The sequence below is a fragment of the Carcharhinus amblyrhynchos genome, unplaced genomic scaffold, assembly GCF_965287045.1.
Source record: "Carcharhinus amblyrhynchos unplaced genomic scaffold, sCarAmb.v2.hapA chromosome_332, whole genome shotgun sequence".
Taxonomy (NCBI): Eukaryota; Metazoa; Chordata; class Chondrichthyes; order Carcharhiniformes; family Carcharhinidae; genus Carcharhinus; species Carcharhinus amblyrhynchos.
This window is the reverse complement of record NW_027650072.1, coordinates 170636-182980: the sequence shown is the minus strand read 5'-3', so window position 1 is coordinate 182980 and position 12345 is coordinate 170636. Positions and strand designations below refer to the sequence as shown.

Sequence of the window (12345 nt, the reverse complement as noted above, 5' to 3'; positions counted from 1 at the left end):
CCCCACACACCCCCACCCCCCCCCACACCCCCCACACACCCCCCACCACACACCCCCCCCACACACCCCCCCCACACACCCCCACCCCCCCCACACACCCCCACACCCCCCCACACACCCCCCACCACCCCCCACACACCCCCACCCCCCCCCGCACACCCCCCCACCCCCCCGCACACCCCCCCACCCCCCCCGCACACCCCCACCCCCACCCCCGCACACCCCCACCCCCGCACACCCCCACCCCCGCACACCCCCACCCCCACCCCCGCACACCCCCACCCCCACCCCCGCACACCCCCACCCCCACCCCACCCCCGCACACCCCCACCCCCCCCCCGCACACCCCCCCCCCCCCCGCACACCCCCACCCCCCCCCCCCCCCGCACACCCCCACCCCCCCCCCCCCCCCGCACACCCCCACCACCCCGCCCGCGCGCCCCCACCCCGCCCGCACGCCCCCACCCCGCCCGCACGCCCCGTACACCCCCACCCCCGCACACCCCCACCCCCCCCGCACCCCCCCCGCACACCCCCACCCCCCCCCCCGCACACCCCCACCCCGCCCGCACGCCCCCACCCCGCCCGCACGCCCCCACCCCGCCCGCACGCCCCCACCCCGCCCGCACGCCCCCACCCCGCCCGCACGCCCCCACCCCCCCCGCACACCCCCGCACACCCCCACCCCACCCACCCACACCCCCCCCCCCCCGCCCACCCCCCACTCCCCGCCTCCCCCCACTCCCCGCCACCCGCCTCCCCCCACTCCCCGCCACTCCCCCACCTCCCACCTCCCCCCACTCCCCCCCCACTCCCCACCTCCCCCCACTCCCCACCTCCCCCCACTCCCCACCTCCCCCCACTCCCCACCTAATATATCCATTAATGAATGTGAGAAGTTGTTGTAAACCAATGTGACCACAACTGTCAGACTGTTCTATTTGGCTAGTGGTTCTCAGAATAATCTTGCCTTGAGTGGTGGTAAATTCTGGCAGGCCTGGTGATTGGTTGCATTTTTTAAAATTAAAATTTTTAATATATAACATTTATTCATATAGTCACTGGTCTTACAGAATTTGAATGTTGCTGAAAAGAGGACAAATTGATGAAGCTTTTCATCTCACACCTGCCCAGCAAGAATGTAAGATTTTAAAAATGACAAAGATCTATACTCAGGAAAAAATAGTGCTGATTGGTTGGCAGATTAACTCTGCCTGAGGTGTTGCCATGGAGAAAACAGTGAGGAATTGTAGACTTCCCAAGCTCCAAGTGGTTCAAAAAAGGCTCAAGGATTGAATATATTTTCTTTATTTACAAAGAACGTATTTCACAAAATATGTTGCTCATATTATGGATCGTAACTGGTCCAATGATAGAGATGCAATGGCTGTAATGGTTAGAGAAAAGTAGAACCAAGCAAGGCCATGCCCACAATGTATAATGGAGCAGAGATGTTGGAAAATGGTGTGGTTCAGTGTCAAAGTTGAGGATGGATAATGCATTATGTGACTGTCACAGAAGAAGTTTATATCTTAATTCAGGGCAGAATCAATCTACTCGGTTGTTATGTTGAAATGTGGAAACTTGTTTGCAAAAACCACAGGATCTGCTAACCAAGGGGAGTTTTGTTTTTGCTATCAATTCTGGTGAAACGACAAATTTTAAGAAGAAAATTGGAATGGCCGTCTATGAAGTAGCATCTGAAGCGACTAATACATTTAAAAAAAAATTCTTGGATTTGGTATCACTGACAAGACCAGTGTTTATTGTGCATCGTTAATTGCGTTAAGTATGTGCTGGTCGGCCACCGTCTTGAGATGCTGTGGTGAAGGTGCACCATTAATGTTGTTGGATACAGGACTCCCGGTGTTTAAATTTGTAGCTGTTTAATGCAACTAACTGCCTGAGAAAGTCAGCGATGTTTGTGTGGGATTGAGGTTTCGTAGAGGCTGAGATCAGGTAAGGCTGTCTGGTCTGCCCAAGGGATATTGGTGAACCAGTTGAATTATGACAATCCATACAACTGCTCCGTGGTCACCATTTTGCTGTTACCAGTATTGTATTTTCAGACTTTCATTCTCCAGAATTTAAATTTTCAAACTGGGAACTCATTCAAAGAACAAAGAAAATTACAGCGCAGGAACAGGCCCTTCAACCCTCCATGCCTGCATCGACCATGCTGCCCGACTGAACTAAAACCCCCAACCACTCCGGGGACCATATCCCTCTATTCCCATCCTGTTCATGTATTTGTCCAGACACCTCTTGAAACACACTCTTGTATCTGCAGATTCACTGGATTATTAGTCCAGGCCTCTGGATTACTCTGCAGTAACATAGCTGCTGCATAACTATAACCAGTAAATGAAACAGTGGAAAATGGAGCACTTGTGGTCAATTAGCTGCTAATTATTGTGATACCTGATGCCCTTCTGATGAGAGAGGAAATGACGTGAGCACTGGTTAGTTTTTAAATAGAGACAGCAGCTGCTCATGCCCGTGATGTAGTGGATCTTGCTGGGGTTTGCTGTTTTCTCAAATTTGGTTATTCTGGATGTTTCATTTTGTTCCTTTCTTCCAATAAATGAAGGTGATTACTGTAAAAAAAATAACAGTTTGTTTTAGAGATGCAAGAAGTCAGGATTACCTGTTTTTTCACAGTTTCAGTAATATTTCTGGTAGCCCTTAGATCTGAAGTTTAGATGTGATCATGTTGAATGGCAGGATATATTTTGAACAGATGTGGCAACTCAAAACTGAGACGATCTTCATATAAAGGATACTCTCCATGTTGTATGCCACTGTCACAATACCCATTTTCATCAGATCCAGCATCCCTGAGGCACTGTGGGCCATCAACAACAACAGAACTGTATGCAGCTGTTATCTCTGGCATATCCCCATTCTTCCATTCCCTTCAAGGTGGGGGATCAACTCTGGATCAATAAAGTGGGCATGCCAGGACTAGCACTAAGCATACCTAGCAGTGTGCAAAGTTAGAAGGCTCACAACACCAGGTTAAAGGCCACCAGGTTTATTTGGTATCAGATAGGAGCAGCGCTCTGAAAGCTTGCGTTACCAAATAAACCTGTTGGACTTTAATCTGGTATGAGATTTCTTATTATGCCCATCCCAGTTCAAAGCTGGCATCTCCACATTATGCCTAAGAATGAGGTGTGAAGCTGCAACACAGGACTGCTGGCAAGCTAAACAGCAGAAACACTATGAGGCAAAGAACTAAGTGATCCCACAACCACTGGGTCTTATTTAAACTCTGCAGCCCTGCCATATCTAGTCATGAAAGGTGGCAGACAACTAAACTTACTGAAGGAGAAGGCTCCACAAATATCCCCATCTTCAATGATGGGGGAAGTCCAGGATATCAGAACAACAGACATTTGCAAACATAAAGTTATAGTTTATTGGTCACAAGTAGGCTTGCATTAACACTGCAGTGAAGTTATTCTGAAAATCTCCTAGTCACCACACACCGACGCTTGTTCGGATACATAAAAAGAATTTAGCATAGCCAATGTACCTAACCAGCACATCTTTCAAACCGTGGGAGAAAATTGGAGCACCTGGAGGAAACCCACACAGACAGAACGTGCAAATTCTGCACAGATAGTGACCCAAGCTGGGAATTGAACATGAAACCGTGGTGCTGTGAGGGAGCAGTGCTAGCTACCGTGCCATCTTGGCCTTCAAAGCAAGAGGATTTGAGTATAGCAATAGGGATGTTTTAATGCAATTGTATAGGGCATTGGTGAGGCCACACCTGGAGTATTCTGTGCTGTTTTGGTGTCCATATCTGAGGAAGGATGTCCTTGCCATCAAGGGAATGCAGCAAAGGCTTACCAGACTGATTCCTTGGATGTAAGGTCTACTATATGAGGAGAGATTAAGTCGGTTAGGATTGTATTCACTGGAGTTTAGAAGAGTGAGAGGGGATCTCATTGAAACGTATAAAATTCTGACAGGGTAAATTCATGGTGGGGGAGTCCAGAAGGTCATAGTTTGAAGATAAAGGGTAAACCTTTTAGGACCAAGGTGAGGTGAAATTTATTGACTACAGTTCAGCCTTCAAAACTATTATTCCCACGAAACTCATCTCCAAACTCCTTGGCCTGGGCCTCGGCACCTCCCTCAGCGACTAGATCCTGAACTTCTTAACACTCAGACCACAATTGGTAAGGATAGGTAACAACACCTCCTCCACTATCATCCTCAATACCAGTGCCCCACAAGGCTGTGTTCTCAGCCCCCTAGTATATTCGTTATACACCTATGACTGTGCTGCCAAATTCCCCACCAATTCGATTTTAAGTTTGCTGACAAAACGACACCATGTTAGGCCAGATCTCAAACAATGACAAGACAGAGTACAGGAATGTGATAGAGAATCTGGTGAACTGGTGCGGCAACAATATTATTTCCCTCAATGTCAATAGAACGAAGGAGATTGTCATCAGCTTCAGGAAGCGTAAAGGCAAACATATCCCTGTCTATATCAATGGGGACGAAATAGAAAGGGTCGAGAGCTTCAAGTTTTTAGGTGTCCAGATCACCAACAACCTGTCCTGGTTCCCCCATGCCGATACTATAGTTAAGGTTTACCAACGCCTCTACTTTCTCAGAAGTCTAAGGAAATTTGGCATGTCAGCTACGACTCTCAAACTTTTACAGATGCACCATAGAAAGCATTCTTTCTGGTTGTATCACAGTTTGGTATGGGCTCCTGCTCTGCTCAAGACCGCAAAGAACTATAAAAGGTCGTGAACGTAGCCCAATCCAGTACTCAAGCCAGCCTCCCATCCATTGATTCTGTCTGCACTTTCTGCTGCCTCGGCAAAGCAGCCAGCATAATTAAGGATCCCGCACACCCAGGACATTCTCTCTTCCACCTTCCTTCGGGATAAAGATACAGAAGTCTGAGGTCATGTACCAACCGACTCAAGAACAACTACTTCCAGTTGCTGTCAGACTTTTGAATGAACTTACCTTGATCTATCTCTACACACAAGCTATGATTGTAACACTACATTCTGCACTCTCATTTCCTTCTCTATGAATGGTATGTTTTGTCCGTATAGCATGCAAGAAACAATATCTTTCACTGTATGTTAATACATATGACAATAATAAATCAAAAAAAAAACAAAAACACGCTTCTTCGCCTGGAGTGTGGTGAATGTGTGGAATTCACTACCACAGAAAATAGTTGAGACAAAACATTGTATGTTTTTCAGAAGAAATTAGATGTATCCCTTGGCTAAAAGGATCAAGAGATATGGGGGGAAGGTGGGATCAGGGTATTGACTTTGATGATCAGCCATGGTCAGAATAAATGATGGAGCAGGCTCGAAGTGCTGAATAGCCTACTCCTGCTTCAATTTTCTATGTTTTTATCTTCAGCGAGAAGGGCCGAATGGCTGATCCATTTCGGGTCTCCCTCTTGAGGCCCACAACATCACAGTTGCCAGTCTTCAGCTAATTCAATTCACTCCATATGATAGAAATGTCTGAAGGCAGTAGATATTCCAAAGACTAGGTCCCTAACAGCATTCAGGCAGTAGTACTAAAGATTTTGTGCTCCAGAACTAGCCGCACCCCTGATCAAGCTGTTCCAGCGTAACTGCAGCACTGGTATCTACCCAACAATATGGAAAATAGCCCAAATATGCCCGGGGATTTACCACCCCATTAGTCAATCTCCTCTTGGATTATCAACAAAGTAACGGGCAGGGTCATCAGCAGTGGTATTGAGCAACACTTACTCTGCAATAACCTTCTCACTGACACTCAGTTTAGGTTCCACCAGGGCCTCTTTGCTGCTGATCTCATTACGGCCTTGGTTCAAACATGGACAAAAAAGCTGAACTCCAGAGGTGAAAGTGACTGGCCTTGACGTTAAGCATTTGATTGATTATAGCATCAAGGAGCCCTCGGAAAACTACAGTCAATGCACAGAGTCCTGTCGCGAGTTGCTCACCACCTGACTTCATAGAACCTGTCCACCATCTACAAAACACAAGTGAAGAGTGTGATGGAATACTGCCTGGATGATTGCAATTTCAACAACACTTGAGAAGCTTGACGCTTTCCAGGACAAAGCAGTCCACTTGATTGGTGCACCATTGATCATGTTATATATTCGCTCTCTCCACAACCACTGCAAATTCACAGCAGTATCTTCCACCTCCATGATGCACTGCAGCAACGCACAAGTCTCCTTTGACAGCACATCCCGAACCCATGATCTCTACCATCTAGAAGGACAAGGGCAGCAGTGGCATGGGAGCACAATCACCTGGAAGTTCCCCTCCCAAGTCTCTCACCATCTTGACTTGAGGATATATTGCTGTTCCTTCACTGTCGCTGGATCAAAATTCTGGAACTTCTCCCCAGACATTACTGAGTATACATACACGTGAATTGCAACAGTTCAGGAAGGCAGCTCGTCACCATCTTTGCAAGTGGCCATTAGGGTTGGTCAGTAATTGCAGACCTGGCCAGTGATCCATCCTGTGAATGAATATTTTAATAAGTGGCTTGATGGGCTTATATGGTCATTTACTGCCCCTATTTCTTTTGGTCTTTACCATCTTTTTCATTTTTAGGGTGAAACACTGCACTGGCTTGCTTGTGCCCTGTATGTAGCCTGTCGGAAAGGCATCACACCAACAGTCGGCAAGGGGATGATGGAAGGAAATGGTGTTTCACTGACAAGAATCCTCCGCTCTTCAAAGTTAAGGTAATAGTCATCCTTTATTCCAAAGTTGAGTGCATAGAACAATAGACCTCTTTACTTGTGTACAAATTCCTTTTGTCTGGCATAGAATTGTGCTGATGTTCTTTGGAAATTCCTGCAGACCTAACTGGGGGATCTGATGATAAGTAGGATGTACTGTTGAAAAAGAAATACCATGTCTTCGGTTTTCATATTGCAGTGGAAATTCTGCCTGCATTCTAAATTTAGAAAGTTATGCTTTTCTAATGTATGACATCCTGGTAGCATACATGCCTCATTAAAATTGAATGTCTTCAGATAGAATACTATGATAGTTGGGAATAGAATAGTCACCATGTTTTTGTAAAATGAATACTTTTTACTCTTTACAGCCTAATTCAGTTCTTCAGCAAGATGAAGAAATGGGCAGAAATGGCCAACTTGTCCCAAGAATTCAGGGAACGAGTGGAGCAGCTGGAAAGAAATTTTGAAGTCTCAACTGTAATTTTCAAAAAATTTGAACCTATATTTTTGGACATGTTTCAAAACCGTCATGAGGATCAACCTCGTCTTCAGAGAAGCAGAAAACAGAGGTACTTTTCTCTATTTCATCATTGTAGTTTTAATCGCAGATGCAATTTTAACACTTTGGCTGTGAGATTAGGTTACTGACGTACAGCTGTAAATCCCCTACTAAAGGTTGTACAGCAGTTAGTTGCTCCCTGTTGGAGAAATCGGCTGATGTGAAGAGCTAATTCTGGGTGAATAGTATATGAACAGTATAAGCTTCAAAGCAATAAATTGTATGAAGGCGTTTATTCAGTGGCAGTGACAAATGTGAATAAAAGCAAAATACTGTGTTTGTTGGAGATTGCAAATAAAAATAGTACTGGAAAAACCCTGCAGAAGAACAGTCACATTGGACTCAAAATGTTAATTCTATTTCTCTCGCCATGGATGCTGCCAGGCCTGCTGAGTTTTTCCAGCACTTAACATTTTGTTATAAAAACTGAGGCAGAAAGCCAGCCAGCTGGCAATCCATTCAATTATCCCACAATTTCATCTCATCTTGAAGGCAGCAGCTTATTCTGGGATGATTCAATGATAGTAACATTAGCTTTCAAATGAGTAATATTTACTGGAGTCAAGCATTTAGAGGTTACAGGTGCTTTAAAAAAATAATTCTTTCCTGTGATGTGGGCATCACTGGCAAGGTCAGCAAATGTTTCCCATCACTCACTGCGCTTGAACTGACTGATTTGCTCAGCAATTTCAGAGGACAGTTAAAACTCACATAGCTGTGGATCTGGAGTCTCATGGAGGCCAGATCAGGTAAGGATGCCAGAGTTCCCTTCCCTTACTGGCATGACTGAACCAATTGGTGATTCCGTGGTCACCATTACTGAGACTAGTTTTGTATTCCAGATTTGGTGAATTGAACTCGAACTCCACTAGCTGTGGTGGTGAATTTGAACCATGTACCCAGAGCATTAGCCCGAGTCTTTGAATGTTTGTGTAAAGCCTTACTGCAACAGTGGTGCTCCCAGTAATGGGGTGACAAACTACTTTCCTGATGACCCTGTGGCATTACATATGAATAATTAGATCATATAGATCAGCATGCCCCAGCTTTGACCTTCTGATCTGTGCAATGCTAACCTACATGAGTCACATACTGCCATAGCTGGTCTGCGGCGCACATGGAAGTTGGCGAAGAGCATTGCTAGATTTATGCATAATGCCCCTCTAGTTAAATAGTAGTTACTATCAAGTTTCACACACAAGTAATGGCTACAGGGCTGAGGTATTGCCTGAAATGTGTCAGTGAAACCCTACCCTAGAAATAAATTAACACTTTTAGGGAAGACTTGAGAAAAATCACTATGGCAAAATTCAAATAAATAAAAGGTATTCTGTTTGCAATGTAGATTTGTTCCTTGTCTTACAGGCGCCTTCCATGCAGTGCGACAGATGCTTTTAATTTTTGCTGGACTTTGTTTGTATATACGAAAGGTAAGGGGTATTTCTCTTCTGGTATCCATTCTGCCAGTTATGATGGTGGCTTGCAATATACACGTTTAAACTATGTACAGCAGTACTGCATCCCTGACTCTCATTTTCATATTATCACTTCACCGTCGGCTTTGTTTCAGATGTTAGTACTAGTTTCTAAATCGGAAGGTTGTGGGATTAAATCCCATTCTGGAGACTTGAGCACATGGAGAGTATTGCACTGTCAGAGGTTCCCTCTTTCAGGGAGATGTTATACCATGGCCCTCTGCTTTTCTGTTGCATAAGCCATAAAGGCTTACAGCGCAGGAGGAGGCCATTCAGAGGGGGGGTGGGATCCTGAGTAGCGGGGGTGAAATTGAGGGGGGCATAGATGGGGACTGCAATGCACAGCATCGTGGGGGTGAAGTGGAGCAGGGTTTGAAATGCATTTACTTTAATGCGAGGGGTATTTGCAATAAAGTGGATGAACTTGCAGCGTGGATCACTACCTGGGACTTTGATGTTGTGGCCATTTCAGAGACATGGATAGAGCAGAGTCAGGAATGGTTGTTGCAGGTTCCGGGGTTCAAATGCTTCAGTCGGAGCAGAGAAGGAGGTGGAAGGGGGGGAGGGGTAGCATTATTAGTCAAGGATTGTATCACGGTGTCAGAGAGGAAGTTTGATGAGGACTTGTCTGTTGAGGTAGTATGGGCTGAGATTAGAAATAGGAGAGGGGAGGTCACCCTGTTGGGAGTCTTTTATAAGAACATAAGTAGGAGCAGGAGTAGGCCATCTAGCCCTTCGAGCCTGCCCCGCCATTCAATAAGATCATGACTGATCTGTCGTGGCTCAGTTCCACATTCCCGCCCTCTCCCCATAACCCTTAATCCCCTCTCTTAACAAAAACCCATCAACCCACATCTTAAAAATATTTAGCGAGGCAGCCTCCACCACTTCAACGGGCAGAGAATTCCAGAGATTCACCACCCTTTGAGTGAAGAAGTTCCTCCTCAACTCCGTTCTAAACCGCCCCCCCTTTATCTTGAGGCTGTGTCCCCTAGTCCTACTGTCCTTTCTGAGCGGGAAGAGTCTCTCCACCTCTATCCTATCCATCCCATTCATCATCTTATACGTCTCAATGAGATCTCCCCTCATTCTTCTAAACTCTAATGAGTACAAGCCTAGTTTATTCAGCCTCTCCTCATAGCTCAACCCCCTCAACTCCGGCATCAGCCTAGTAAACCTCCTCTGCACTCCCTCCAAGGCCAAAATATCCTTGCGTAAGTACGGCGCCCAAAACTGCACACGGTACTCCAGCTGTGGCCTCACCAATGCCCTATACAGCCGCAGCAAGACCTCCCTACTTTTATATTCAATCCCCCTCGCTATGAAGGCCAGCATCCCATTCGCCTCCCTGATCACCTGCTGCACCTGCAAGCTGGGTTTTTGCGACTCATGCACAAGGACCCCAAGGTCCCTCTGCACCGTCGCCTGCTGCAGTTTTTCGCCACACAAGTGATAATCCTTCCTACCATTATTCCTACCAAAGTGGACCACCTGGCCCTTGCCAACATTAAATTCCATTTGCCATTTCCTGGCCCATTCGCCCAGCCTATCTAGATCCTTCTGTAGACTCTCCACACCCTCCGCACAATTTGCCTTTCCTCCAATCTTGGTGTCATCAGCAAATTTCGACACCTTACACTCGGTTCCCTCCTCCAGATCATCTATATAAATGGTAAATAGCTGAGGCCCCAGCACCGACCCCTGAGGCACTCCACTAGTCACCATCCGCCAATCCGAATAGCACCCGTTGACCCCCACTCTCTGCCCCTATTTGACAACCAATCCTCTATCCACGCTAACACCCTACCCCCAACTCCCTGTCCCTTGACCTTCTGCAATAACCTCCTGTGAGGTACCTTGTCAAACACCTTCTGAAAATCCAGAAAGACCACATCCACTGGCTCTCCTCTATCCACCGCCCTAGACACATCCTCATAGAACTCCAGTAAATTTGTCAGACACGACTTCCCTTTAACGAAACCGTGCTGCGTCTGCTCTATCAAGCAATTCCTCTCAAGATGCCTCGCTATTTCCTCCTTGATGACAGATTCTAACATTTTACCTACAACAGACGTTAAACTAACCGGCCTATAATTCCCTGCCTTTTGCCTGGCACCCTTCTTAAACAATGGCGTAATATTAGCCGCTTTCCAATCTTCTGGCACTTCCCCGGAATCCAGCGACGTCTGGAAAATAACCACCAAGGCATCCACTATCACCTCCACCATTTCTTTCAGAACCCTCGGATGCATTCCATCCGGTCCTGGCGACTTATCCACAATCAGTCCCTCCAGTCTGTCGAGCACCTCCTCTCTAGTAACAGTAATGTCATTAAGACCCTCCAGTCCTACCACCTTTCCATCTCTAACACCCGGCAAATTATTCACGTCCTCCTCCGTGAAGACAGAAACAAAAAAGTTATTCAGGACCTCAGCCATATCCCCATCCCCATCCCCTACCGCTAAGTCCCCCTTCTCATCCTCTAAGGGACCAACGTTCACCCTAGCCAGCCTCTTCCTTTTTATATATTTATAAAAACTCTTGCTATCCTTTTTTATATTAAGCGCAAGCCCAGCTTCATAGTTTCTCCTACCCTTCTTTATCATCTTCTTTGTCAATCTTTGTTGACATTTAAACCTCTCCCAATCCTCTTCTCGCCCACTACCCTTTGCTACTCTAAACGCCTCCGCTTTTAGTTTAACACTTTCCTTCACCTCCTTCGGTATCTAGTTTTATAGACCTCCTAAAAGTTCTAGAGAGGTTGAGGAAAGGATTGCGGAGACGATCCTGGATAGGAGTGAAAGTAATAGGGTAATTGTTATGGGGGACTTTACTAATATTGATTGGAATAGCTATAGCTCTAGCTCATTAGAGGGGTCAGTTTTTGTGCAAAGTGTGCGGGAAGGTTTTTTGACTCAGTATGTTGATAGGCCAACTAGAGGTGAGACTATATTGGATTTGGTGCTGGGAAATGAGCCAGACCAGGTGCTAGACTTGGAAGTTGGTGTGCATTTTGGTGATAGTGACCACAATTCGGTTACGTTCACCTTAGTGACGGAAAGGGATAGGCATGAACCTCGGGTCAGTAGTTTTAGCTGGGGGAAGGGTAATTATGAGGCTATTAGGAGAGAATTAGGAAGCATAGGTTGGACTAGGAGACTACAAGGTCTCGGAACGTCCGAAATGTGGAGTTTTTTCAAGGAGCAGCTACTGCGAGTCCTTGATATGTATGTCCCTGTCAGGCAAGGAGGAATTGGTTGAGCTAGGGAACCGTGGTGCACTAAGAAAGTTGGTTCGCTGGTTAAAAAGAAAAAGGAGGCTTATGTCCGGATGAGACTTGAGGGCTCAGGTAGTGCACTAGAAAGCTTTAGATTGGCTAGGAGGGAGTTAAAGAGTGAGTTAAGAAGGGCTAAAAGAGGACATGAGAAGACTTTGGCTGATAGGATTAAGGAGAATCCTAAGGCGTTCTATAGATAGGTTAAGAACAGAAGGTTGGTTAGGGCAAGATTGGGGCCAGTTAGAGATAGCAGTGGGAATTTGTGTGTTGAGCCAGAAGA

General features: G+C 46.4%; 1 protein-coding gene across 1 annotated transcript in view; it reads left to right on the top strand.

The window, feature by feature from the left end:
• The first annotated feature begins 6624 nt into the window (after window positions 1-6624).
• rbl1 (retinoblastoma-like 1 (p107)) overlaps window positions 6625-12345 on the top strand; it is a 55979-nt gene continuing 50258 nt past the window's right edge. Inside the window, exons 1-3 of the mRNA XM_080183562.1 lie at window positions 6625-6754; window positions 7123-7323; window positions 8679-8743. Of these exons, the coding sequence (XP_080039688.1) occupies window positions 6699-6754; window positions 7123-7323; window positions 8679-8743 (322 nt within the window). The 5' untranslated portion in view covers window positions 6625-6698. The remainder of the gene's footprint in view (window positions 6755-7122; window positions 7324-8678; window positions 8744-12345) is intronic.